This window comes from Rhinolophus hipposideros (assembly GCF_964194185.1).
Source record: "Rhinolophus hipposideros genome assembly, chromosome: 5".
Classification (NCBI taxonomy): Eukaryota; Metazoa; Chordata; class Mammalia; order Chiroptera; family Rhinolophidae; genus Rhinolophus; species Rhinolophus hipposideros.
In genome coordinates this window covers 58,063,823-58,091,598 of record NC_138051.1, presented here as the reverse complement: position 1 = coordinate 58,091,598, position 27,776 = coordinate 58,063,823, and the positions used below count along the sequence as shown (strand labels likewise).

The following is a 27,776-nucleotide window of genomic DNA, read 5'->3' as shown; positions in this document are numbered from 1 at the left end:
ATACCTCCACAAACAGTAACTATTTTTATTATAACAAAAGAAATACAGGTGCAGAGAAAGTCAGAGCCAGGGTTGCCTGAAAAAAATACCAGATGCTCAGGTAAATTTGAATTCTGGGCATACATGGCATAATTTTTTGGTATACAAGTATATCCCTTATAATTTTTGGAACATACTCATACTAAACGAGTTATGTGCTGTTTACCTGAAATTCAAACTTAACTGGGCATTCTGTGTTTTCAGTTGCTAAATTTGGTAGTAAAGTGTGAATGCAGAGGCTCAGACAGAGAAGCTCATTTCCATTAACAAGCTGCATTAGAACTAGCATTCTTTGGGGCAATGGGGAGGGCAAGATTCATTGAGCCCCAGGAAGCCAAACCCAGCTACCTACTGGAGATGGGAGTCCTTAAAGCAGCCACTGCCAGCTCTCAGCCTGTCTCCTCCTTTGTAAGGAGAAGGGGTGCTCTCACTGCCTTCCAGCTCAGACCCTCTGTGATTCCCTATTGTCTATGGTATTTTTCTTTTGGTTTCCTTTCATTTGCCTAAAATACTCCTCCTTAAAAACATATACTTTGTCTTCAGAAGAATTCCTTAGCCTCTTGCTTTAGGGGAAGTAACAATTTGCTAAACTAAGTAACAATTTGCATGAATGAAATGACCCTTCATTTTCCCTAAATGAAACTAAACACCATCAAATCGCAAACTAAAACAAACTCTCAGTGGTAGTAAAGTGGTAATAACTATTATTAGGCAGGTATCAGTAATGACACAAGGGGTAATAAGTGTTTTTCGCAATTATAATAAGGCGCAATTAGTTGTAGGAGCATTTGTTTTGCTCTATACACCCAGCGCAACTTCAGCTCTTCCCCACCCTGGCTTTTCCAGCCAGAAATTACCAACAAAGTGAAGGCTCTGAGGTCTAGGAACAGGGACTCTTTTGTGGACAGTATTTAGGGAGAAGGAAAAGTGAATCATGGAGTAGCCACTGGAGAGAAGCACACATTTGCTGAACGCCTATCCTCTCTGTCTCTCTCCATGCCAGGCATTTTCAGTTTCATTGATTGTATTTTATTCTCTTGGACCTTAGGTATAGAGTGGTTAATTACGCTCATGGGGCACCTATTTTGAATTCATCCTTTCTCAAAAAAAAAAAAAAAAAAGATGGCCGATACTATTCTCATTTTACAGATGAGGAAACGGACTTGCCCAGTGTCCACCAGCCAACCATGGTGGAGCTGGGATTTCAGCCCAGGCCTGACTCTGCTCTATGCCAAGGAGATAGGCAATGAAGAGGCCCCCGTCTTCCACCCCTTCATCCCTGCTGGGTCCAGTCCATCACGGGCACAGGAAATTTGTGGACAGACAATAGTGATGGTCACGTTGAAGGCATCTGCAGACAAGAGGTGTGGAGCAAGAGGAAGTGGGGAGCCAAAGGAATGACCCACAGGGGACCCCAAACAAGACTCAAGGAGGGGAGCTATTTGCTTCAGTAGGACTCCCCCTATTCACCAGTCCTCAGGCCTTGGCATGGCGAGAGACCAGACGTGAGTGAGGAATAGCCTCTCAGAACAAGAGGCAGCACACAGGTAGGGCTAGAGCTCCACAGGGAGGGAGAATTGAGGCCAGCTCTCCACTGTACGGAGAACGCTGACGCCTGGACAGTGGAAGTGACTCCCTCAGGGCCAGACAGAGAACTGGTTCCGGAGCCAGAACCAGAAGCCAGGTCTCCTGACCCCCAGCCTCGTGCCCTTTCCACTCACCCACGAATTTATCAGGAGGCCTACAATTCCTTTGTTAGGGTTCCTTTGGCAAAATCTGACTGGCAGAGGCCCAGGCCACACAAGGTGGGGAGCTCTGGACATCTGCCCCCCAGATCTGTCCTCAAAAGTGAAACTTGGCAGCAATGGGCAGTGGTGGCTGGAGTCAAGCCACTCACTGTACTGCAATCAACCTTGGCATCTCCTTCAGTGGCCATTTACCTGCGACCCAAAAGGTGGAGGCGGGGAAGGGCTCAGGAAGTGCCCCCAACAGGTGGCACGTAGGCCTTAGAATTGTGACACACACTAGCCATGGCCACACCTGAGCTGGGTGGGAGGTGGAGGGCTGGGTTCTACGGTCGTGAGTGACACAGAAAGCAAATCTACAAACTTGAAATGTCAGACACACTGCAAAGCTCCTAGGAGACAGCTTCGCAGGCCCCCATTTGCTCCAGCAAAAGGCTTTGCCCAGGACTGTTTAACAACTGTGGGGAGACTAAAAGCTAATCACTAACTTCCATTCCAGGCAAGTAAAAAAGTCTGAGGGCCCATAAACTTCACCATCAACACGCGGATTTAGAATGTCAGAGGTTTACCCAAGCCAACTTCTTTTCACCGATGGGGTATCTGAGGTCCAGCCAGGTAAAGGACCTGCCCAAGGCCACACAGGAAGACAGATGTTATCCTATTTCAACTAAACAAAGGGGGAGGTGGCCAGTTGAGGGCCAATACCAAGTTACCTTTTTAAAAAAAAAAAATTGAGTCATCATTCACATACGCTGAGATTCTCTCTTCTGAAGTGTACAAGTCAGTGGTTTTTAGTATAGTCAGAGCTGGGAGACCAACACCATCAGCTAATTACAGGACATTTGCATCACCTCAAAAGAAACCCTGTCACCCCATTAGCTGTCAGTTCCTATTTTCCCCAACCCCCAAACCCTACAGCAACCACACATCTACTTTCTCTCTGTATGGATTTGCCTATTCTGGACATTTTACACACATGGATTCACATAATGTTGCCTTTGTGTCTGGCTCCTTAGCATAATGTTTTCAAGGGTCATCCAGGCCGTATTAGAGTACCGTTCTTTTTTATGGCTGAATGATATTCTGCTGGATGAAGAGACAACATTTTGTTTATCCATTCATCAGCTAATGGACATTTGGGTTATTCCCACTTTGGGGCTAGTAGGAATACTGCTGCTATAAACAACAATGGGGAACCTTTAACTGGTACCTCCCCTCCACTCCTGCATATCCAGGCCCCATGGATCTGGGAGAACGAATGGAGCCAGAGGACACTAAGTCAGGTGGGCAAGGTGGGCACCCAGGTGGGACACTCATGTGTGAGACAAAAGGTCGTAAGAAATGTGTGAGCGGCGTCCAGGCCCTCTGTTCACTCCCCTTTTAGAAGTTATCTTAGGGCTTGCAGAAGTTATGTTCATTTTAAAATAACTGATGTTTTCTAAACTTTAAGGGGACAACAAGAACCCTGCCGGGCCCTCTGAGAGAAAGGAACATGGGGGGGGTGGGGGAGAGAGAGGAAGGCAGAAAGTGGAAGGGAGAGAGGGAGAAAGGGAGAGGGGAGAAGGAGAGGGGGAGAAGAAGAGGGGGAGGGGGGAGAAGGGGAGAGAGGGAGAAGGTGACAGAGAGAGAGACACACACACAGAGAGGGAGAGAAGAGACATCACAAATTCCAGTCCCCTCAGACATCCAGCCTCAGGCATCAACTTCAGGAATCTCCTCCAACTTCCTCCAGAAGTGAGAGCAGTCAGCCAGGGGCTGAGTGTACCAGAAGGCTAATGCTCAGTTCAACTCAGCCCCAACTGCCTCTGGTTAGCCTCCAGGGGCTACTTAGCCTTTTGAGACCTAATTCTAAAGCCAGAAGAGTTCACAGCCTCTCCCAGTGCCGGGTAATTTCAGTCTGGGACATTACCTTCCACCCCCATCCTCACAGCCCAGCATCTTGCTTAGGCAAGGCTCTACTCACCTCCCCGGGCCTCCCAGTTTCCACCCTACCAAGGGCTGGCTGTGGGTGGGGAGGGGGCCTCCCTGGACTCCGGTCCCCTCCACGTCCAGAACCTGAAGGCTCAACCCCAGGCCCCAGGGTGGGAGACACAGAAAAGGAGCTCCTGGCACTTTAAGACCGGCTGAGCCTAATTGCCCAGATTCCCCCGGCAGCCAGATAAACAGCGCAGCCGGCTGGCGCCAGCAAGAGGCAAACTGCACATTATCACCCCTTCCTCACCTCCAAGGAGGAGCTTGGAGGAGCAGGGAGGCCAGGCCCAGGGGCCGACAGAGGGGTGGGGCGGGGGCTTGGAAGCCCAACTTGAAATTGATCTCATTTCAAAGGGATAATGCCAGGCCAAATAAAAGGAAAACTTTCTAGCCCATTCTAATTCCTATAGTCCTGGCCTGGGAACCCTGTGTTTTCCTAGGCAGCCTCCTCCAGTCGTTTAGAAGTTCTCTCTCACTCTGTCTCTTTCCCTGGCGCAATTTGGATAATAGTAATTTACTGAATATAATTACAGAAAAAAAAAAAGTGGTAAAGCAAAGAGCAGGAGATTTATTCCAAAGTTAATGGATACTTTCAGGAGAAAGGAGCTCTATAAACACAGGTTAGAACTGTGATTAAAGTATTTCTCCACATTTCCGTCCACATAGGCACCAAGCTCAGCGAACTGGCTTTTCCTGGGACAGAAAGACACACCAGAGGGAGGGAGCCCCAGGGCCGGACTCCCACATGGGTGGGAGGCAGAGCTGGGCACAGCAAGAGGACCTCACTTCTGAGACAAGCATGAGAGAGAAGGCAGGGGAGGGGAGGCAGGCCTGGTAACCTGGAATATGCCCGGCAGACCTCGGGGATTCTGTCCACTTCCTCCCCTTTACAGATGGGGAAAGGGGCCCAAAGAGGGGAACTGGCCGCAATACCCCAAAGCAAGTCATAGATGAAACAGGGTTTACTCTGAGCAGACAGGGTCTGCCCGGCCCAGAAAGGGGCCTCCTGTCTCTGGGGCTCCCACTGAGGTCAGGTCAGGGGGCACTGGGTGACTGGTGTCCCGTGAGTGTACCTCAGTTGGCCTTCTGGGGGTTCCAGTGTACTGTGTCTGTCTGCCTGCCTGCTTGCCTGCCTGCCTGCCTGCCCCAGAGCCCCAGCCCTCTCCCCCAGAGCCCTGGAAGGAGCAGTCTCCTTATCAAGACTCGCACGGCTGAGCTCCAGCTATGTACCCGCCCAGCTCCGGGAGCCAGGCTGGCCAGGCTGGCAGCCAGGCAGCAGGGGTGGGGTGGGCAGAAAAGGGCTCCCCCAGTTCTCAGTCCCAGTCCCCACGGCCCAAACCCTCAGGCAGGGAAATGAAGCAAGAGGGTCAATCTGGAGCCTACTGGAAACTCTTCCCAGATCATCAGTCCTCCCAACAGCCCCCAGGCTCACCTGAAAGGGGGGCCCCCTGGGCTAGCAAAGAGGGAGAAGAGACACAGGCCCTGCAATAGCACCTCCTTCTGGAAGCAGGAAGGGAGTCAAGGGCCAATGCTTTATCTAGAATTAGACATGAAGAATGTTCTTGGAGCCACTGACAGTAGGAAGACTAAGAAGGGAGGTTACCCGTCCAAGGTCAAGTTGTGTTACTGGCCAGGCAGAGCCTAGAATCAAGTCTGTGGTTAAGCACCATCCTACTGAGGTTTGCTCCTCAAATTGTACCTGCCTAAGTGCAAGAAACTCAAACCAACACCCAAGCTGACATCTCATCCAAGGAGCAGGGACCCCACCCATCCTTGGCAAAAGTGGGTCCTGTCTGTGGTCTCCAACTTTTTCACTCCACCCCTTCCCACTCACATGTCTGAGTTCCCCTAGCACCTTGACTCCCAGGTGGCCTCTGCTCCTCAGCACCCACCTCCCCTTACCCACCCCCCCTTACCCACCCTCCAAAGCCTTGCTCCAGGTTAGAGCCACAAGCTCCTGTGTGTGAGACCCTGTTACGGACACACATCGGGCCTCCTTCCACAGAGGCAGAAAGGAGAAAGGGTGGCAGACGGGAGGAAACCACTGTCAGGAAGAGGTACAAGAGGCACAGAAAGCTCACCACTGGTCAGGAACTGCCCAAATCTCCTGAATCCAGCCTGGAGTAACTATGCGGGGAGAGGGCAGGCGGATCAATGCTGCCTCTCCCACCAGCGCCCAACGGTGACCCACCACAGAGACACCTTCCTTTGCACTGCAGCCACCACCCCACGCACACTCCTAGGCCCGCCTTCCACTTCCACATCGGGAGTCAGACCTGTGATCTGACCCTCTATGGACCCCCACGCTGGGTGCTGATTCTCTGTAGTGGGGCCACACTAGAGGAATTCAGAGCCCTCCCACACTCTGTCACACCCCTGCAGAATCCCCCGTGTCACCTAAGATACGTACACCCCGAAGATGCCGCCAGCTAAAGCGTGTTTCCTGCAAGCTTCTGGCCTGCCAGGAACCTCCACCTGTCCTCACCTCTTCTCAGGAACCCAGGGCATCCGCAGGTAAGCAGGGCTGGGGGTGGGTGTGTGCAGGAAGTCCCAGGAAGAGAACAAAGAAGGGGAGTAGTTCTCAGATGTAATAAAATACCTGGCTTCCTCACCTACTCACAGATGCCCCCACAACCCTCAACTATACAAAAGCTGGACACAGAATTGAGAATGATGATGACGGAAAGCCCTGGCATTTGACACTCAAGGGATGCTGGGCGCAATCAGGGCAAGAGGGTGGCTCCACTTTGAGACGGGTTACCCTGCAAAAACTTTGCTCCAAATATAAAAGGAACAAGAGGAACAATTTACAAACACTTTGACTCTAGCCATGGATTGTCTCCACCCAATTTCACAACTTACATCTACTTGGATATAGTAAAGTATAACATAGATATAGGCACATGCACACAAATGCCACAGGCCTGGGCACAGACTGGGGGTAAATGTGGGGATGGGGGGACACACAAGTCTTTGGCTTCTCCTAAGCCTGCCCTTCCCATTCACTGTCTATGAAGTTGGGAGCCTACGTTCCGTCCCTGAAACTGCACAGAGAAAACTCAACCGTGTTGCCTTTTAAGTTTGCCGGAGCCTCGATGAAGTTGCCATCTGACGTATGTGCCCACATCCCCACTCCCTGGCAGGACCAGGGTGAGGCTGCCAGCCTCCAGGGCACCCGCAGTGTTCCACCAGCCCTAGTTACGTGTCTGGGATAGAAAGACGGCCACGGAACGGGGCTGGCGGTGGAGCCCCAATCCCCCTCCCCCCGCGCCCCGCCAGGCGCGGCGCGCTCACCTGGCCCGCAGAGCCGGCTGAAGTGGTAGGGGTTGCAGCACACCGTAGGGCCGTCGGCGGCGGCGGCGAAGCTGTGGCAGCCGCACAGGGGCTTCAGCTCCACAGCGTGCTGCAGGTCTGGCCAGCGGAAGAGGCGGCCGAGCAGCAGCTGCGGCGGGGCGGGCTGGCCGCCCAGGCGGAGGTCGGCGCGCGGCACCAGCACGCAGCCGCCCGGCACGCCACCGCGGGACTCCACCGCCTCCAACAGCGTGTCCAGCGAGCGCTCCTTGAGCCGCTTCAGCAGCGAGTACGTGACCGTCTTGAGTTCCTGCTCCAGCAGCAGCAGCCGCGAGCGGGCTTCGCGACTCCGCCCGCTGCCCGCCGGCTCGAGGGCCGCCTCCCCCAGGGGGTCGCCGGCGTCCTGGGGTGCGCCCGCGGCGTCCCGCTCCGAGAAGAGACAGCAAGTCACAGTCTCGCAGTCACTTTCCGGCAGCCAGCCCGGGCCTCCCGGCTCCGCCACATCCAGCGGGGAGCCCCCAGCGCCCGCCCCTGGCTCCGACATGGGCCTCGGGGGGCCCCCTGCACGCCGGCGCCTCCCCGCGCCCTGGGCGCCTCGCTGTTCCACTGTGTCCCGGGGCCGCCGCGGGGCTACCGGGCGGACTTCGGAGCGGCCGCAGCCTCCGCCTTCTCGTGCCCGCGGGGCCGGCTCAGCTCGGCTGCCCAAGCTCCCATCCTCGTCGCCGCCGCCGCCGCCGCCGCTGACTTCCTCCCGGTCAGGGACCACACGACTTCGCCAAAGTCGCCGCACCAGCCCCGAGCGTTTGGACCTGAACATACGATATCCTTTGGCGCCGGGGGTGGGGGGGGGAGGCGGTCTCCGGTTACCGGGGGTCAGTTCCTTCAGCGAGGCGCCGGCTGCGCGGGCCGCAGCCCCACATGAAGCTCCGCCGCCGGGCGCCGTGCAGACCGCGCACAGCCTATCGTCGAAGGGGCGCCGCAGGGCTGCAACATGAGGGAGCTCGCCGGGGCGGGCCGGCGGGGAACACTCGCACGCCGAGCCACAGTCCGCGCCCGGCCAGCGGCTACATGGACCCCGGCGGCCGGGCTACTCAGCAACTCCAGCCCCAGCGCTTGAGGGGTACCGCGGGCGACGCGCCGCCAGAAAGTCCCCGCATGGGCCGGCGACCCTTCAAAAGTTGCGCGGCTGGCCCATGAGCACAAAGCGCTCGCGCCGAACCCCCCAAATGTGTCTGGGAAGCCCTGCCTGTAAAACCCAAGCGCTTAACTACATGGACTTTTCCTGCAGGATCCGAAAGACAGGCTTGTTGATACCCCCAGCTTCCTTACTCCCTGGAAAAGAAAAAAAAGGAAAAAGGAAAAAAGAAACCCCAAACAAAACCAAAATCCCTGCAATTGCATGCACGAAAGGCCAACTCCGTCTCAGGTCTCAGGCGCTAGATGCACTTGGAGCGAGTTTCTCCCGAACGCGGGTGACAACACATGAGTGGAAACTGTAAAAATCCCAAAGAGCCGCTGGGAATCCTTAATTAAAAATGCAATCCACCAAGGTAGAGGTCACAGCCCTCCCCACGCTGCGCTCGGACGCCCAGGGCGCCGCGGCTGCAGAGGTCGCCCCCCTCCCCCTTCACAAAAAGTGCCTCCCGGTGGCCCCGCGGTCCCGGCGAGGTCTGGCGAGGCAGCGCCCGGCGGCTCTTTCTCTCTGCTCGGCTCCCTCGCTCGCTCCCCCGCTCGGCTCTCTCTCTCTCTTTTTTGTTCTCCTCAAACGCACACTGAGGGCCCCCGGAGGAGCGCCGCGGAGTCATTGGCTGCCTCCCATCATATGCCAGTCTAGACACTTTGGCGGCTCCGCGGCGCTGATTGTTGCGCAAACAAGGTTTCAAGTTTCTTAACTCTTAAAGGAGAACACGTCCCATTGCAAGGCCCGCGGCTCCGAGGGGCTGGCTCCCGGGGCGGGCCGAGCCCTGGCTCCCGCCCTGCGCTCGCCACGGCACCCCCTCCCGGGACCTGACAGCGCCCACAACCCGCTCTCCCGCTCGCGTTGCGCCGCGGGCACAGATGCGAGCGAGCACACGCGCGCGCGCGCACACACACAACACACGGTTACACAAACCAGGGGTTCGCGGCGCAAGGGTCCACGGACCCACTGAGACTCAGACGCAAACCGAATCTTGCCTCTCTCTGGCTGGGGCACAAACTTACAAACACACATTGCATTTTAGATTGGTCCAAACCCCCATCGCAAGGAAGGCTAATAAAAATGGGTGTGCGTGTGAGCCTTACTGGCTTGCGTCTCTTGGGAGCAGGGGGCAGCTGGTTTGTTGGGGTAGCGGGATCTTCCGTGATGGCACGAGGTCTCCACATCCCCTGCGCAAAGTCAGGGGTCGCTCTGCTGGGCCAAACCCAGGGCGTGGGACGCTTCGCGCACGGGGACTCCAGGCTTGCCCGAGGTAGGGAGTTACAGAGGGTGGGGTAGAGGCGGGGAGTGTCTCCTCTCCGATTGCTTAGTCGCCACAGCCTTCCCTGGGAGCCAGGCGGGCCGCCAGCCGTCCCGGGCCCCCTCAGGCAGATGCTTCCTCTTCCCCCTTCCCCAATTTGTTCTCTGAACCACGGAAAGGGATGTGGGTAGGGGGTCGTGCTTTCCCCAGCCACGTTTCGCAACGGAAATAGGGGTAGGCTTGGGGACGGGGTCCCTCCGGGTCTGGGACGAGCTGGGGGGCGCGGCGGCAGCAGCAGGCCGTTCGGCGCGGGAAGGGTTAAGGCCGGTCCAGGCCCTGGAGCCGGCGCGGCGGGGTACCTCCTCGGGCGCGCTCGCTCAGCCGAGGGTGGCAAAAGTTCAAGCTTGTAAAGTCCGGATTGGTCCCGCGCGGAGGGAAAAAAGGCCCGGTCCCCCCTTCCCCCCCGGGCGCGGCGCCGATTGGCGGGGCCACGGGGCGGGCACCGCCCTCTCCCCTGCGCGCGGCGGTCCCGCCCCCGGCACGGCGCCCCGCCCCTTTCCGGGCAGGAGCCGGAGTTCGGCCCCTTGCTGAATGAAAGAAATTCCGCTACTCCGATTGGCCCGGGGCTGGGCGCCATTCCCCCCGCCGGGGCCGCAGGGGCTCGGGCGAGCGGGTCTTCCTCCGGGTGCCCACGTGTGGGCATGGCCTTCCGAGTGTGCGGCGGTGCGAGTCCCCGGCCCTGAGTCTGTGTGCGCTGGGGGAAGAGCAGTATTTGCAGGAAGGATTCGGAACCATTTGAGCTTTACCTGGAGCCAGGTAGTGCTCGTGCTGCGCTCCCTGGGGGAGGCAGTTGCTCTCCCGAATGGAAGATTGAGCTGAGAGGCTTCCCCACCCTCATCCCCTACTACTTTGGCTAAATCAAAATAGTTGTCTTTGGCTCAGTTTTGTGTTTGAAAATGGGAATGATGATGCCTGCCCTGCGTTGTTCACAGAACCATATAGACCCTAGGAGAGAGTGCATTTTAAGAGGGCAAATCCCAAGTGATCGGCAGGATGGATTTTCACAAGTGAACCCACACCTGTGTAACCAGTACCCAGGAGACAACGTGACCTGCACCCCAGAAGCCTCTCTTGTGGCCTCTTTTAGTCACTTCTCGCCCCCAGGGAAATTAATGCATCTTTAAATACAAGGAGAAATTTAATGTAATGTATTTTCTTTTATCAGGGTATTTGCTGGTTTGGCTGTGGATTACAACGATAGTTCATGGTATTGAGTCCTTACTATGGGCAAGGCAATGTTCCAAGCATTACAAAGATTTAGTCATTTAGTTCTCACAACAACCCAGATAGGTATTACCTCCATTTTACAGATAAGGAAACTGAGGCACAGGATCTTGCCTTTCAATTTGCCATTGAAATGAAGACAGTATTGGAAGTGCTGAAATGTTACAACCCAAGGGGCATAAACCAGTCTGGGCTCTCACTCCCAGCAGCTAGAAAGTGGAGTGTGGGTCTGTGTTGCTAGAGCACAGCCTTCAGAGCAGTCATTTTCAAAATGTGGTCCGTTGGGCCCTGCTGTATCAAAGTATTATGAGGGGAGGCCCGGGACTCCATAGAACAGCACTTTGGGGGTAGTAGGTATGGTTGTTACCACAAATTTACAGATAAGGACACTGAGACACAAAGACATTAAGTAACTTCCACAAACTTGTTTAGTGGCAGAGGTGGAATTTGAACCCAGCCAGTATGGCTGGGGTAACGGGTATGTGTGTTAAATACACATGCATACCCCTTACCTGTCCCATTCTCTTTGCTTCCCTAATGGGCCAGCAGGCAAATGCTCAGCACCTACTCCTGGGGGCAACTGTGTGACCCGGGGCTCTTTCCCTTCCATCCTCCAAACCTCCCTGAGGTACAATGGCATCCTTTTCTGCAGGGTTCCTGGGGAGCACCGTGAGAGATGCCTGGCCTCTGTTGGGGCCTCAGGCCTAGGAGAGACTGAAGCAGTGGACTTCCGAGGAGGGCTACCTTCTTTCCTGAGCAGTAATTTGGACCAAGTTTGGCTTCGGCTCTTGCTCATTGAGAGATGTGGTATTGGGGGTGGGGTGCCATTAGGGGCTAGTTGGATGAACCTGAAGAGCAGTAAACCCAGAGTCTGCTAGGCCTGAGTTCCACACTGACCCTACTTAACCTTTCTCAGCTCTGTAAACCTCGGGGTTCTCATCTGTGAAATGGGAGGAGGAATCATGCTTGAGGTGGTTGCCAAAACTGGGACATGAGGACCCAGAGTCATCCCTCCTTACGGGAAGACTTCTTCTGAGGGGAAAGAGTATCAGGAAGGGAAGGGTGGTGACAGTCAATCCCACTGTCCTTGGATTCCCAGGGCCCATGCAGCCTAGTACCAGCCTGCACTGTGACCACAAGAGGGTGTGTGCGGTGGGGCCCAGCAGGACAGGGCCGTGGAGCTACAGCCCCTGGAAAACAAGCTCCAGTTTCTTCGGGGCGTAGAAGCACAAAGAAGTAAGTCTAACCCCTCAGATTCAAATCTAACCCCTCCCCATTATTCCAATTTCCCCCAAAGCACCCTGCATTTCCCCTTGACAGCACTCCTCACAGTTTGTAACTGTACAACTCCTTGTGGTTCTCCTCTACCTCTGGAATGTAAGCCCAACGTGGGTAGAGATGGTGAAATTATCAGGCACAGGCCACACAGCAGCGTGGAGGGAGTGGAGTCAGAAGCAGGCCGTTTGATGCCATTCTGCCTGTGCCTTCAAAGAAGCTAATTTGCACAGGACAGCGCCTGCCCCATTTCTCCTCCCCAGACCCCTTGGACAATGCGTGTCACACAGTGGGTGCTCAATAAGTATTTGTCATGTGGTTGAATTGTAATCCCTCACTTCACCAAGCTCCATGCTCACCATCATCCGGTGCCAAACACTTATATGCACTATTTCATCAAATCCCCCGAACAACGTAAGAAGTTCCTCTTACCAGACCTAGTTCTTTTAGAGAAGGAAAGCAACCGAGACATTCAATAATTTGTCTCTGGTCACACAGCCAATAGGTGGCAGAGTTGGGACTTGGACCCAGGGCTGCTTGAGGTAAGTGTCCATCCTCTTAACACCTGGTCCTAGAAAAGAAAACATGGTCCTTTGCCCTTGGGAAGTTTCCACATTAGCTAGGAAGACACAAGGCATGAAACAAATCACATAAGGCAGAGCTTGCTTCCTGGTGGTGGAAGGGGTAGGCTCCGGGGGCCACTGTTTCTGAACAGAATGGTCACAGAGGGAGTTTGGGCCACCTCTCCTATAGTCAGATGGAGGCTAATTCATCCTAACCTACTTCACAGGAAACTGATGGATAAACCAAGGTCCTACTTACTAATTTTCAGGGAGAATAACTATAAGCCCAACTGGCTAAGTGGTATTGTCTGCCCTTTGGGAAGGTAAATCTACTTGGCCAACATGTCCCCAAATGGAGGAGTTGGGATACCCTGGGGTGGTAGACAACCCCTCTGAGGCTTTGATGAATGCTATGAACACTTCTCTTGAAAAATACACATGTGCATGAATGGAAATTTGTGTTCATTCATTCGACACATGCTTACTGAGCTCCTAATGGTTTGCCAGGCTGTGTTCTAGGTGCTAGGGATGCTACAGTAAGTAAAACACAAACATTCCTGAGCTCAAGGAGTCTCATGGGAGGACAGACAGGCCGTAAACAATCAGGTATACGGTATTTTGGAAGGTAAAGGTGCCAAGATCAAAAGCAGAGAAGAGGAGAGAGGAATGCCAAGAGAGGGTATAGGTGGTTCAAAGAAAGTAGTCAAGGAAGGCTCCCCAGAGAAGATGATATCTGAGCAAGGACTTGATGGTGGTGGGGGAACTGCTATGACACTATCTGGGAGAAGAATGTTCCAGACACAGAGAACAGCAAGAGCAAGGATCTTGAGGCGGGACCGTGCCTGGCTTGTTCCAGTACCACTGAAGAGGAAACGAGATGGGAGAAATACTGGAGGCAGCCTGTAGGTTTACAGCAGCCATTGTTGGGTCTTTGGCTTATCCTCTGAGTGAGCTGGGACATCCCGGAGGCTCTGAGTGGAGCATGATCTGCCTTGCTTTAACTGGCTCCCTCTAGCGGTCCTGTGGAGAATAAACTGCAGGGGGCAGGGTGGCAAGGGCCTGGTGCTGCCATCCAAGGAGAGGTCATACTGGTTTGGGGAGAATTGGCCAGTTCCTGGACATATTTGAAGCTAGAACCAGCATGATTTGCTGTTACATATCTAAGAGTGTGAGAGAACGTCTGAACAGTGTACACGTGTTATCGACGCTTATTCATTTTTAAAATCAATTCACTTGTATTTAGCCCTATCATAAGCCGTAATATCCATGAAGTCACGAATGTGCTAGTTATATTTATCACTTTAAAACCAATACATAAAATATGTTTATCTGTGAATGACCTGAAATTATCCTGGGAACTACCGGGATACATGCAATGTTGAGAACACTGGTTTAACCAATTCCTAATCTCACCCACTTTTAGGCATTTTTGTTTGTTTATTTATTGGCTTTTTACTACTTTCCCTCAGAGAGAATGATTTTCCTGGTCCTGTCTATAATTATGGGGCCCATTACCACAGCCTCTCTAAATCGACTGCTGGTTTTACTATTGCTGCTCCAGGCAGCCTGTGCTTGGACAGTACAAAGTAATAATTCTTAACCATTACTTTAGAACCATTCCTTTGTTGAACCCAACAGACATGGATTCAAATCCTGCACAGCCAACTTTTACCTCTGTGGTCTTGGGCAACTCTCTTCATCTCCTGCAATAACCCCCAATATTGTGCTATTATTATTCCCAGTTTATAGATTACAGATGGGGAGCCCGAGACTTAACTGGTAATAATAATACTGGGAGGTTGTTTTGAAGATTAAAATGCTTAGCACAGTGTCTGGCATCTAATAAGTTCTCAGTAAATGGTAGCTATTAGTGAAATGAACATGGAGTCAATTATTACCAGGTTGAGCCACTGAACCAACCCTGCCAACTACTCACTCCCTAGGAGAGTCAGTTTCCTCATCTATAAAATGGACCTACTTGACTGAGGTGGGAGTTAAATAGGTAAAGTCCTGACTGACACACTGTAGGACTCAGCAGCTCATCGTGGGAAGTGACCTGGAGAAGGAAGGTGGGCTGTGTGAGGGAACCAAGAGAAACTTCCCCTCCCAATGGCTACTGGTCACAAGCCTGGGCTGCACTTAACCCTCCACTATCTAAACAGCCTTTCACGAGTGCAGAGCAAAATGGGACGGGGATGGGGAGCCTGAGGAGATACTAGGACCAGGAAAGGAGACTGACTTGCCCAAGATCACAGGGCCAATTGGAGGCATTAGGGAATGGAGCCGAGGTTTGCTGACTCCCAGGGCTCCTTGCCCCTTATCCCAGTGCTTAAGGCTTCTTGCCCGCCCCCAGTTGGGCAATGTGTGTAGCGCAGGAGGTAAAAGGGCAGGCTCTGCGGTCAGACTGCCTGGGTCCTAATCCTGGCTCTGCTCCTTACAGAGTGACCTTCGTTACTTTACCTATCCTTTCTGAGTTTCGGTTTCCTCATCTGTAAAATGGGTTTACTAATAATAGTACCTACCATATAGGGTCATCATGAGTATTGATTGAGATACTGGGGTGGGGGTGGGAAGGTCTTGAAGCAAAGGATTTTTCTGGAGAGCTCATTTGAGTCAAAAGATGATGGTGAAATGTATTTACATATTATATTTGTAATAGATTCCATTTAATATTAAAGCTAACCCAGATACACCAGGGAATAGAATGCAAAACTCCCAGGAATTCTGGACAGAGCTGGGAGACTTCTAAAGAATGGCATAGTCACTGACTAGCATCAGGCCACAAGCCCAGACCTGACCTGAACCCAGCGCCTCCTGGAAGAGGAGCACTCCCCTCCACCTGAAGGGGAATACAGGCGCCCTCAGTTAAGAAACGATACCCAGGGATACGGCTCATTTTGGTGCTTGGCTGTAATGTTTCTACTGGGCACTTGCTACAGGCCAAAGGCATTTAGGGCAAGGAGCCCTGCCCTTCAGGGACTGGGAGCTTATTGGAAGAAATGTCTGTCTGCATCTAATCGTTCCTTTGCACCATGGCCAGAGAGAGCCTTCCAGCCTTCCTTTCTGACCCTGAGGCTCCCAGAATGAGAACCCTTCACTGGATCTCCATAACCAGCAAGAGTAGCTTCCCTACCCCGTTAAGTGCAGGTTCCACCTCATCTCCCTCTCCTACCATGTGGACCCTGAACAAGAGAGTGTGTGCTCCTGAGAACACCCCAAATTTCCCGTGTCCTCCTCTCTGTCACCCAGCCTTCACACAAAGCTCGTCCGTTTGCCTGGAATGCCATTCCTCCTTTTCCTCTGAACAAATTTTTTTTCTCTCTCTCTCCTCCAGTGAGGCTCTATTCCTTGCACTGTCCTGGCATTTGTACATTTTTTTTCCAGGGGCTGAAAACGATGAGTCAATATCTGAGAGCCCCTCAAGAGCACAGCCTGAGTGTTCCTCATCTCTGTACCCCTACCTAGTCCAGCACACAGGAGAGGCTCCAGAAATTGGGGAGAGGAGATTTAATTTTTGATACCTATGACAGAGGTACCAACTTCCTCTCCCTGCAGCCATGCCCACACCTGTTGATGCTGTAATTCCATTTTATATTTATACCATACAGATGTGCTTGCACCTGAGTGAAATGATGTATTTATACACTTACATAACACACAACTTAAAGACTAGGAAGTTATGTTCCAGAAAGTTACTTTATAATAAAAAGAAACTGGAAACCACCTTTGTCAGCAGAGGATCTAGTTCAATAAATTATGGTAGATCATCCAGCTGTTGAAAGGAATGCGGCTGTCCTCTGTATCAAAAGATCAAGATACTAAGTGGCGAACAACAATGTGTACAGTATTCTACAATTTGCATACATTTTTTACAAAGCATATGCAAGTATGTTTGCATATGCATAAAATGTCTTTGGAAAGAAACCTGGTAAGCTGGTAGAGATGATTGTCTGGTCGGGTGAGGACAGGGAGGCTGGAAGCCAGGTGAGAGGAAGATCAACCCATGCCTGTTTGGGTTTTTGTTTGCTTGCTCGCTCGTTTTAATTCATTTTATTAAATAGGTACTGTTTGCATCGGGTACAAACTCTAAGCAGGACCAGAGTGTCTGTGAAAAGAAGCCTCCATCTTTCTCCTGCCTCCAGCCTTCTCGGTGGGCACTAGTCAATACTTTTCGAAGGTTTGCACCGTGGGCTGAATTACCCATTCTAAAGGAACTCAATCAAGTATTGAAAAATTAAAAAATGTATTTTAAAATAGTAAACCTTGGTTGAAGAAAGGAACAACTCAACAAAAGAAGAGTTGATTGAAGAATTAAATACATGAAAAAGTTCGATAACCTACAGGACCTGACTGAGTGACAAATGAAATGACACAAACAGGACAAGCTGTAAGTAAGAAGTGACGACAATTGGAGCGTGTCTCCTACCCTGTCTTGCTCTTGGTTTCCTGGGTGTTCCTCTTCCTAGCTAGACCAGGGCAGGCTTTGTGCTCTTGCTTACTTCCTAGAGCTAGGTATGTAGAAAGCGTATCCTAAACAATTCTTACCTTAATCTTCACTAGTACTAGCCATGCTCTGGGGAGGGGCTGAGGGACAGAGTTGCCAGTGCCTTCCAGGGCCCAGGGCTGCGTCACGCCTTCCATGAACCCTAGACTCTTTTGTCTTCATGGGCCCCTTCTTCTATTGTATATATATATTATATATATTATAGATATATATAATATATATATAACATAATATATAATATATATCATGTAATTATAATATATACATAAAATATATACATGTTATATATATATATACATATATATATATTTTATTTTTAACAAGTGTAGTGGCATAAAGATAAATGTAGTCCAGGCTGGGTTCATTCATTGTTATATATTCATTATTACTCATTGTTTTCCCCTCTGATTTCAAACACAAGTAAAATTGAAACATTTCATAGCACCCTAAAATTCTCGTGGACCCCAGGCACTGAGTCTCCTGACTCTAATGGATCGTTTGGCCCTGGGCCTGTGCCCTGAGCCTGTGTCCTGGGCCTAGCTGGTGTTCAATAAACAGGCACTGCTTCTGGGAGCAGCCTGGCCAGGGAATATGCATGGGCTCCCAGCTCTAGCATTCCCCACTGGGGCTCTGAAGACAATCACCAAGGCTTCCTGAGCTCAGTTTCCTCCCTGAGAAAATGCAGTGTTGCAATGAGGATTAGACGTAACATAAGGTGCTTAATAAATGCCTTCTTCTGTTGGTTTATTTGTCCCCAGGATGGAAGAGTACCTCTGGAGGTGGGCCAGGAAGTAGGACACCAACCACAGCCAAGAATGCTGGCCCCTTCAGAAGGAGAGATGGAAGGAAGGTGGTGGTGGGAGGTACAGTCATCTGGCCTTCTCTTAGTGTAAGTCTGGAGCAGATAAAGAAAGATTCAAAATCAGAGTCAAGCTGCTGCTCAGGGCTTCTCAGCCTTGACTGTGTGTAATAGTCACCTGGGAGCTTGAAAAACACTAAGTCTCAATCCCCACCCCAGACCGTTATTAATCAGAATAGCTACTGTGGTTCCCAAGTATGTTGTGTGTGTTTTTGTTAAGCTCTCCCAGGTGATTCTAATATGGGGCAAGACTAAGCAACCCCACGGCTGTTCCTGTGGACGGAAGGATGGAGTCGGGGAATGACCTGTCTTGTCCAGCAGACAACTTCTCACCCTGACAACATCTAAGACCACGAACTCATCGAAGGCCAGAAGTGGACTGAAAGTAGGGCAAACTTGTAGGGGTCCCTTCCAAGACCCTGCACCCAACAGAATGTTCCTTTTCTTAAAGACAGCTTCCCAAACGGTGTAACTTCTGGCTGTCCTTAGCCTGGATCCAACCGTGTGGGTGCCGCTCTCAGCCCAGACCCTTGCTGGACCCTCAGATAAAGGGAGCAGAACATGCCCCTGCCTAACGGTGGGGGCGTATAATGAAGAAGACACAGGACTTACCCCAGCAAGCACTGAGTGGGTTTCTCCAAGGGAGGGCAGTGGGCCCTTCAACCTGAAGACTCAGGTGTACTTAACCTGCCCTCCTGAATCATCCCAGACCCAGCCTCTCTGGGTTAGGCCAGCGGCTGCATGGCTCACGTACTCCCAAGGGGATTCTCAGGCACAGAAACATTATTGAGTTAAGAGAGGACCCATGTTCTATATCTTAATCAGGGAGGAGGTTACACAATACTTGTGTCCAAAAAATCAACACTTAAGATACATACTTGATGTACCTGACTCGAAAAAAAAACGAAAGGAAACCAAACTACTCCGTGCCTGCAGCTTCAGGAAGCAGAATCAGGGCAGCTGCCTGGAGGAGAGGCTCTTTGAGGTAGGCCTATGCAGGGAGAGGAACAGGGAACAGGACAGCGGGGGAAGAGACTCCTGTAGCCATAGCAACGGGAGGTGGTGGGAACAGAGAGAAGGCTGGTTCTGAGGCCACTGCCTCACTCCCACCTGGAAAGAAGGTGTCCTCAGAGGCCCACAGGCTGTGCAGTCAGCACAGGTAGCCCATGTAAACTCCCCACATGCCTCCAAGTGCTTCCAGGTCATTCTCCCCAACAAGACGGCATTGTTTAGGGCTTCAATGCCGGGCAAGAAAAACAGAGAGCCCAATTGTCCCTGTCATAATGGGTATATAATTTATAATAATGTCAGCTATTAAAGGATTTTAGTAATTAACTGACAGTGGTGTGCTATTTCACTGCATTTTTGCCTGCTATAATGATCTTGAACTTTGCGAGGCGGTTTTGAACTTGCTCAAAATAAGCCCTGAATACAAAGAAGGGCAAGATCATTCCAAATGAGGGGTAAGAGACGTTGGACAAAATGAGACTGTTCTCCCAGGAAGAGGGGTGAGCTGTGCAGAACCAGGGAGATCTGAGGCCCACTGTCTTCCCAGGGAGCTGCACAGCCAGTAAAATGCCTGCCAGGCCAGAGTGGTGAATAAAGCAAGTGAGCTGTTTCATAATGGTGTGCTAAGTTGCATTCTTTTCAACACACCTTGTTTGCATGATACACAGCTAGGAATATTTTTCTCTTCACCTAAGAAATATGCTTCCATTCTTATTTTTCTTAAAACATATGACAATATTGGTATACCTTTTGCTCTTTTGATTTTTAATAGACACATACAATGGGGGGGAAGGCAGCACAAGCTCAAAGATAAATAGTAACTGACACAGTGCTGGAGAGGCATTAGGGAGTGGTGGGGTCTGTGGCAAGTTGGTGAGCGCAGGCCCAATGTGAACACAACATCTGCTACTCCACTCCAGATAATCAGGACTGCAGGCCCCTGGCAGAGGCTGTTAGGTGCCTATTGCAACCTCAGTTCTCCTTTCTCTTTAACAGCAGGATGATGATTCTTTTTTTTTTTAGCTGGGCATGTTTTATACTCGGGAGAAGGACTAGCTTGGCTTGAGCATAGGCACAGGACTAGCCCTATCCATCCTTGCACTTGGTGTAGCCATGAGACTATTTCTGGCCAATAAGATCTAAGTAGAAGTTTTATGCAGGAATTTTGGGAAGGGTGCATAAGGAGAGCTGACTCAGCGGGGAGGCACCCTTTTATGCTTTCAACTTTTCCTTCTCCTAAAGTATGATTGTGATGGCTGGAGGCCTCGACGCCATCATGCACCATAAAGCAAACTTCAAATGGGAGCTATACACTGAAGGCAACAGAGCAGAAAGAGAGGAGCCTAAGCCCAACGACTTTTTTAATCCACCACCCCAGGCCAGGGCTGTCGATCTGTCACCTGGCTTTTTTTATATGAGAAAGAAGCATCTATCTTGTTTAAGCTACTGTTACTTTGCATTTTTCTCTTACCATCTGCCCAACTTAATCCTAATCAATACAACTGGGCTTACTATCACCTGATTATCTAAACTTTCACATTTAGCTAGGTTACACAGATTGGTAGATGACATATCTTGATGTCATGAATGTTGGAAACCTTATAAAAATATTTAAAATACTGAACAGGCCAAGAAACCCATGTCTGAGCTACATTCAGCCCAAGCACCCCTCCGGCCTGTACACTGATGGCAGTCATGAGGATTGTTGACAAATAGCCAGTCCTCTCTTTTCTGGGAACATGTTTGGAGTAGGATTCTATGTGCTTCTCTACCCCCTTGAACTCGGCGTATCCATGTGGCATGTTTTGGCCAACGTAATATGAGCAGCAGTGATGTGAGACACTTCTGGGCAGGTGACTGAAGAGCCAGTGTTGGGTTTGCCACATTCTCTTTTCTCCGCCTCTGTTATTCTGGAAGCAAGTCAATATGGCGCTTCCTCCAACTGCATCTTTGAATCGGAAGACCAAAGCAGCCTGATCACCCACCAGGCAGTGAACACACAAGAAATAAAGATGGTTGTGGGGCCTGCCTGGTGGCTCAGGCGGTTAGAGCTCTATGCTCCTAACTCCGAAGGCTGCCTGTTCGATTCCCACATGGGCCAGTGGGCTCTCAACCACAAGGTTGCCAGTTCAATTCCTCAAGTCCCGCAAGGGATGGTGGGCAGTGCCCCCTTGCAACTAAGATTGAACACGGCACCTTGAGCTGAGCTGCCACTGAGCTCCCGGAGGCTCAGTTGGTTGGAGCACATCCTCTCAACCACAAGGTTGCTGGTTTGACTCCCGCAAGGGATGGTGGGCTGTGCCCCCTGCAACTAGCAACAGCAACTGGACCTGGAGCTAAGCTGCGCCCTCCACAACTAAGATTGAAAGGACAACAACTTGACTTGGAAAAAAAGGCCTGGAAGTACACACTGTTCCCCAATAAAGTCCTGTTCCCCTTCCCAATAAAAAAAAAAAAAAAAGATGGTTGTAAAGCCACTGGGACTTGGGGTGTTTGTTGCCACAGCATGACCTAGACTATCCTGATTGATTTGCCATCTGCACCCTGGATATTGATCATTGGAATTTTATGAAGCTCTCCTGCAGTCTTCATGTCTAGGGTGAAATATCCCCATATTTGTAGCCTTCTTACCCGTTCTATTTTTTCCCCATTTAATCATGCATTCATACATCAAACACATGGGTCAAGTCAAATCACTGCTGTCTGGGAGCTCACATCCTTCCTTTGATAGGGTTGTTTCTCTTTCTGATATCCTTTTGGACCCTTCCCAACCTGCCTCATATCCAACCCAGCAGCGGAAAGGAAAGGAATGGAGAGAAGGATGAAGTCCTTTGAGGGGAGCCTCTTAGGGCTAGCATGTGTGTCAGGGTTTGTTTATTTCTTTCTTTTATCTAATTCAACCTTTATCATCTTCAGTAAGGAAACCAAGACTCAGAGATGTTAACTAACTTGCCCAAAGTCACACAGTTGGAAAGCAGCAGACCTAGACTTGGAGCCAGTTCTGACAAGGCCTGTGCCCCTCGACTACCCTACACCACCTGCCTCCATGGAAGTCTCTTTACTGTGGTCAGTGCCACCACTGGAAGCCAGCTGTAGCTACAGGGCAGCCTAGCAGAGGGCCCATCTCCCACTTTGACTCCTTCTTTCATCACAGATTAAAAAAGCGTTTGAAACTGCCCTGAATTTGATGCACTCAGTGCAAGCCCATGGTCAGCAGAGGAAAACAGAGCTTGGTCTGCAAAACACGGGAGCCTAGATTGCTTGAACACGGGCTTGGAAATGGTGAGTGGCAGCTGTGTCCATTAGGGAGCTTTGGGCTGCAAGTAATCCAACTCAATGTGGTCCAAACAATAAGAATTTTTAAATTATTTCATGAAAAAAGACAGTTGGAGGTAGGATAGTTCTCAGAGAAGTTCCACAAAGTCATTGAGGAGTCAGTTCTTTCCATGTCTGCTGATTCATCCTCAGTGGGTCAGTTTTGCCATAGGCTGTTTTTCCTCACAGTGGCAAAATGGCTTCTGCAGGTCCAGGAGTCACATCACACACAATGAAGAATCTCTCTCCTGCTGTCTCCTTCCCAAGAGTAAACCTTTCGCCGGAAACTCCCTAGCAGATTTCCCCTCAAGTCTCATTTGCCAGAATGGGGTCACTGATTGACTCCAGCTAAAGAAATGTTACTTGGTAGGGGGCTAGATATCTTCCATTCCTCCCTCCCCTTCTCCACTCTCTCTGTGTCCTGTGAGGCTGACATGTGTGGACTGCATCAACAGGCAGCCTTGCTCTCTCAATTCAGGTTGGACCCGGCCAAGGGGAGATACCAGCAAGTGCCCTAAGAACAGGAAGAGGAAGCAGTCAGGGTATTTACTCCCCTGTGTACTTCCTGCTGGGTGGCCATGAGTTACCTGCATCTTCTACTGAAGACCTCAGCTCCTGTAAGGCAGCACTCTCCATACCATTCCCTCTCTTGGTTTTGGTTCCTGCTTGCTCCCTTGGGGTCTCCTCAGGCCTAGGGGGCGGTATCTCCCCACCATTGCTAGCCCCAGGCTACTTCACCACCCCTCCTGCAATGCCCAAACCTTCCGCACGCACGCACGCCTTTGTAAGTGGTCCTTTATCCTCCCTCTCAATAGTCTGAATGTGCTATTCTCTACCCTTCCCCAGACCTGACTGATACACCAGCTGGGCATAAAGCTCCCTTTTCAATCTTAGAATCACTGTCTCCTGGGCCTCTTCCCAGAAGGTCTCTTTAGCACTTAACCTTCAGTCTGTCCCAAATACCATGCATCTCCTTCTTGCTCCCCCAGGCTGACGTCCCCATCTCTGTCAGCCTCCCAGGGTCAAAACCTGGCTGTTAAGCTTCTCTTCCCCACTGCCCTGCCTGCCTCACCTCGATCCAGAACAGGTTTCATTGACCCACCTCTGCTCCCTCTCTCCCGTTCCTCACTCCCTACCCAGCTTCAGGCCTCCATCACTGCTCACCTGCCTCATGACAGCAGCCTCCTGCGTGCCCCCCCTGCTTCTGATTCATGCCACCCCCTGCCGCCACAGGAAACTCCCTTAACCACAGCTCTGATCCTGATCTGATTCTCCTGATCAAAAACCTGCTCCTGTTTCCTGCAAATTAAACTCCAAATGCCTTAATCTGACATCAAAGCTCTCCACATTCAGTCCCCTACCCTGTTTCCCAGGCTCAGTTCCTGCGGCAAGTATAACCCTCTAGCTATGCAGGTTATATCAGTCAGCTGTTTCTGGATAAAAAGTCACCCCAAGTCCCAGTAGCTTAAAACAACAACTTATATTATTGCTAACAAGTCTAAGGTCAGCCAGAAGTCCTGCTGCTCTGGGCCCGGCTCAGCTGATCTTGGCTTGGCTCACGCATACGTCTGTAAGCAGCTAACAGGTTGGCTGGACTGGGCTGGTCTAGGATGGCTTCCCTCACATGGCTGGTGGTTGTCTGGGTGAAAGAAAGTGACAGGGCTGCATGTCACTCATCACCTAGCGCACTAGTCTGGTGACTTATTAGTTATCTATAGCTGCGTAACAAATCACAGAGCTAAGCACAACAAGCTTTTACTTTCTCCCAGGTTCTGTGTGTCAGGAATCCAAGTGCCCTTTAGCCGGGTATCTTTAGGTCAGGGCTTCTCACAAGGCTGCAATCAAGGAATGGACGAGGGCTTCGGTCACCTCAAGGCTCACACAGGGTGGGGATCTGTTTCTAAAGCTCGCTCACGTGGTTTTTGGCAGGTCTCAGGTCCTCACGGGCTGTTGACCAGAGACATCATTTCCGTGCCACGTGGGCTTCTCCATAGGGCATCCACGGCACAGCAGCGGGAGCCCCTCAAAGTTTGCCAGCAAGAGAGCAAGAAAGGGAGAGCAAGATGGAAGTTACAAAGTCTTTTCGTAACCTAATATCAAAAGTGCCAGCCCACGTCTTTTGTTGTATTTTATTCATGAGAAGTGAGGCACTAGGTCCAGCCAACACCCAGTGGGAGAGGATTAAACAGGATATTAATCCCAGGAGGTGGGGATCACTGGGCCATTTTAGAGGCTTTCTGTCACACTGGGGCTTGGTCAGACACTGGTGGCAGGGTTCCAAGAACAGCAACAGCGAGTCCAGAGGTGGGCAGTGCCTCTTGAGGCCTAGGCTCGGAACGTGCATATGTTTGGCCAAAGCATGTCATAGGGCCAAGTGCCAGTTCAAGGGATGGGGAAACAGACTCCATCTCTTGATCAGAAAAGCTGCCTAGTTACATTGCAAAGCGAATATTGGCAAGGGTGGAGAATCATGTCCATTTTTGCAAAGAGCTACACAGGCTTTCCCACTGGTCCCCCCAAATGCCTTGTGCTTTCTAACTAAGGCCCTTTAGGCACACAGTTTCCTCTTTCTATCCTGGCCCCACCTCTGCCTGTTACCATCCTGCCAGTCTTCAAGGACCTGTATTAGTTTCCTTTTGCTGCTATAACAAATTACCACAAACTTAGAGGCTTAAAACAACTCAAATTGTATGACCTTATAGTTCTGTAGATGGGTGTCACTGGGCTAAAACAAGAGCACTGGTAGGGCTGCATACCTTTCTGGGGGCTCTAGGGAGAATTCATTTCCTTGCCTTTTCCAGCTTCTAGAGGGAGCCCGCGTTTCTTGGCTTATGGCTCCTTCACCCATCTTCAAAGCCAGTATGACTGAGAAAGTCCTTCTCACTTACATTACTGACACTGATTCTCTCAGTCTCTTTCTTCCACTTATAAGGACTCTTGTGAGTACATTGGGCCCACCTGATATTACAGGATAATCTCCCATCTCAAGGTCAGCCGATTAGCAAACTTAATTCCCCTTTACTAGGGAACCTAACAGAATCACAGTTTCCAGAGACTAGGACATGGACATCTGGAAGGGTGGGCATTATTCTGTCTACCACCCCCGTACTCCCGCCCCCATGAACAATAATGGCAGCAGCATTTGTTGAGCACTTACTATATGCCTGTCTGCGTGCCCAGTGTTCCCTTCCCTAAAAGATCTTATCCATTCTTCACAACCCTTTGAGAAGGTTCTATTAATGTTCTCATTTTGCAGACTCATAGGAGTTAAGCAATTCCTCAAAGCCGCCCAGTGAGAACGCGCTGGGTTTTCGGGATTCGAACTCAAGTCTGCCCAACTATGAAGCCACAGTCCCAACCACTTGCTCATGCGGCTCCTATGAAGCCATCCGATCCCTTTAACTACACGTCACCCCTCCTCTGTGCTTCCAGAGCTGAGCGATTGGGCCTGTCTTTTGAGAAATACTCTTCTGAAGTCTCAGTTTTGGGTAGGCCACCTCAGCGGGCAAAGTAATCATAGCAGCTTGTTAATGAAACTCTACTAATGACAGTTCGCGTGCAACATCTCTCACACCCATGGCTAAGGCAGGGGCTCTTTCCACTTTTCAGCGGAGAAAACTGTGGCTCAGAAGGGTAAGGGTCAGCCTCAGGGCTCCTTAGCATCAGTGCTGGGAGTTGGACCCAAGCAGATTTCCAAAGCTAGTTCTTCCCCTTTGCTGGACTGCCTCTGCAGTTATAAGCAGGGTGAAACATATATATCATTACCTAACTTGAAGCTGGCAATGTAGCACGATGGTTCAATGGGAGATTCTGGAGTCATATTGCTAAGGTTCAAGTCCCAGCCTTCCCATTTCCTGCCTGTGTGATTTGGGCAAGTTACTTAACCCACGACTGCCTCAATGTCTTCATCTGTAAAATGGACATAATGATAGCACCTGCCTCAGAAGGGCTGTGTGGGGATTAAAGGAGCTAATATACCTGAAGTGCTTGTGGCAGTCACTCAATAAGTGTTAGGTATTCCTGTGGGTTGGCCTTGTCAGCTGACCATTGGGCCTGCCATGGCCCTGTCATGGCCCTGCCCCAATGTCTGGCCACGTCACTGGCCTCTGCTCCAGCCTTGCTAGGCATCTCTCTTCTGTGAAAGGGCATCCCCCAGACCACCTAAATGCAGGGTTATCTGGAAGAGCAAAGAAGGTAAGTGTTGAGAAAATGCTTGTGAACTCGGGAGTGAAATGCCCATGGTGGCTTGCAATGACCTTATGAAGGGTTTCAGTCAGGCTCTAAACCATAGGCGCAGGCCTGCTCAGTGTGCGCTCCAGGGGAACAGAGTGCCAGCAGCTGTCATATTTCTTCCTCCCCTCCCACCCATCTCCACACCCCACCCCACCCCAGCCCCCCCATCCATCCTGGGGTGGCTGTGGCTGCAGGAATGCGATGGTATCTCAGCAAACAGACAGTTTGTTCCCAGAGGAGACTGGGCCGCCCCCAGGAGGCCCCACTCTCCCAGGCACAGTAAACACAAGGGTCTGTCCTCTTTATCAGCTTGGCTCAGCAGCAGCGGAGACAGTCTGCCCGCTGGAGAGTCTCTGCAGAGCGATAAGCCGCTGGGCCCCTTGTTGGCTGCCCTCCTGGGGCTGCATCCGAGCTACTCCTCCGGAATAAGAATCTGGGGGCTGGCCTGGCCTGGAGCCTAAACACCTCATCCAGGGGCTGGGGGGCTGAGGGCGGGGGCTGGCTGCCTGTACTCTGAGGGTGTTGTCCACTCCACTGAAAGAAGCAAAGGCCCCGAGTGGTGCCAAAAGGGCAGGGTGCACAGTCTGCAAAGCCCCCAGTTGCTCTCAGAGACTTGTGAATCCTTTAATAACTTGGCTTTGCAAGAGATCTTTATCATCATCATCTTTGCAGACTATATACATCGATGACCGTTTTCCCTCCAATGTGTTCCAGTCCACACTCTATTCGGTGAATTAATGCGCAGAAAGCACTTGGCCCTGGTTCTGCTAAGGGCTCGGTGACAGAGAGCTTGCAGTCGGTGTGGTGTAGCAGTAGCAGCCCTGTCATCGTCCCAGTGACGTGGGCCACCCCCGGTCCCTTAGAATTATAACAGCTAACCTACGTGGGAGGGTCAGGCCCATCCTATCCTCCGTTTCTCAGCTGACTGGAGGTGGGGAATACTGGAGTGCACAGCATTCCCATTTGTCAGAGGAGGAAATAGGAGCACAGAGAGATGAAGCACTGTGCCTGAGGCTGCACAGCCAGGACATGGCACTGCGAGGACCAGCCCCCAGCCCACGGACTCAAAGTCTGAGGCATCCTTTCCCACCCTGGCCACTTCCTGCGCTCCAGTAACCATCGAGGAGCCCAGGCTGGGTCACTGGTCCATGTCCTGGATCCTCCAGGGATCAGGCAGGGACAGATAGGATCCTGGGGGATGGGGAGTGGCTAACAGCTCCTCCATGGCACCCTAGAAAACAGCAGTGACTG

General features: G+C 51.3%; 1 protein-coding gene across 1 annotated transcript in view; it reads right to left on the bottom strand.

Annotated features, from left to right (window-relative positions):
• Nucleotides 1–8,104, bottom strand: part of SMAD6 (SMAD family member 6) — a 73,552-nt gene extending 65,448 nt beyond the window's left edge. The window contains exon 1 of the mRNA XM_081050554.1: nucleotides 7,050–8,104. Within this exon, the coding sequence (XP_080906680.1) occupies nucleotides 7,050–7,863 (814 nt within the window). The 5' untranslated portion in view covers nucleotides 7,864–8,104. The remainder of the gene's footprint in view (nucleotides 1–7,049) is intronic.
• Between the last annotated feature and the right edge of the window lie 19,672 nt (nucleotides 8,105–27,776).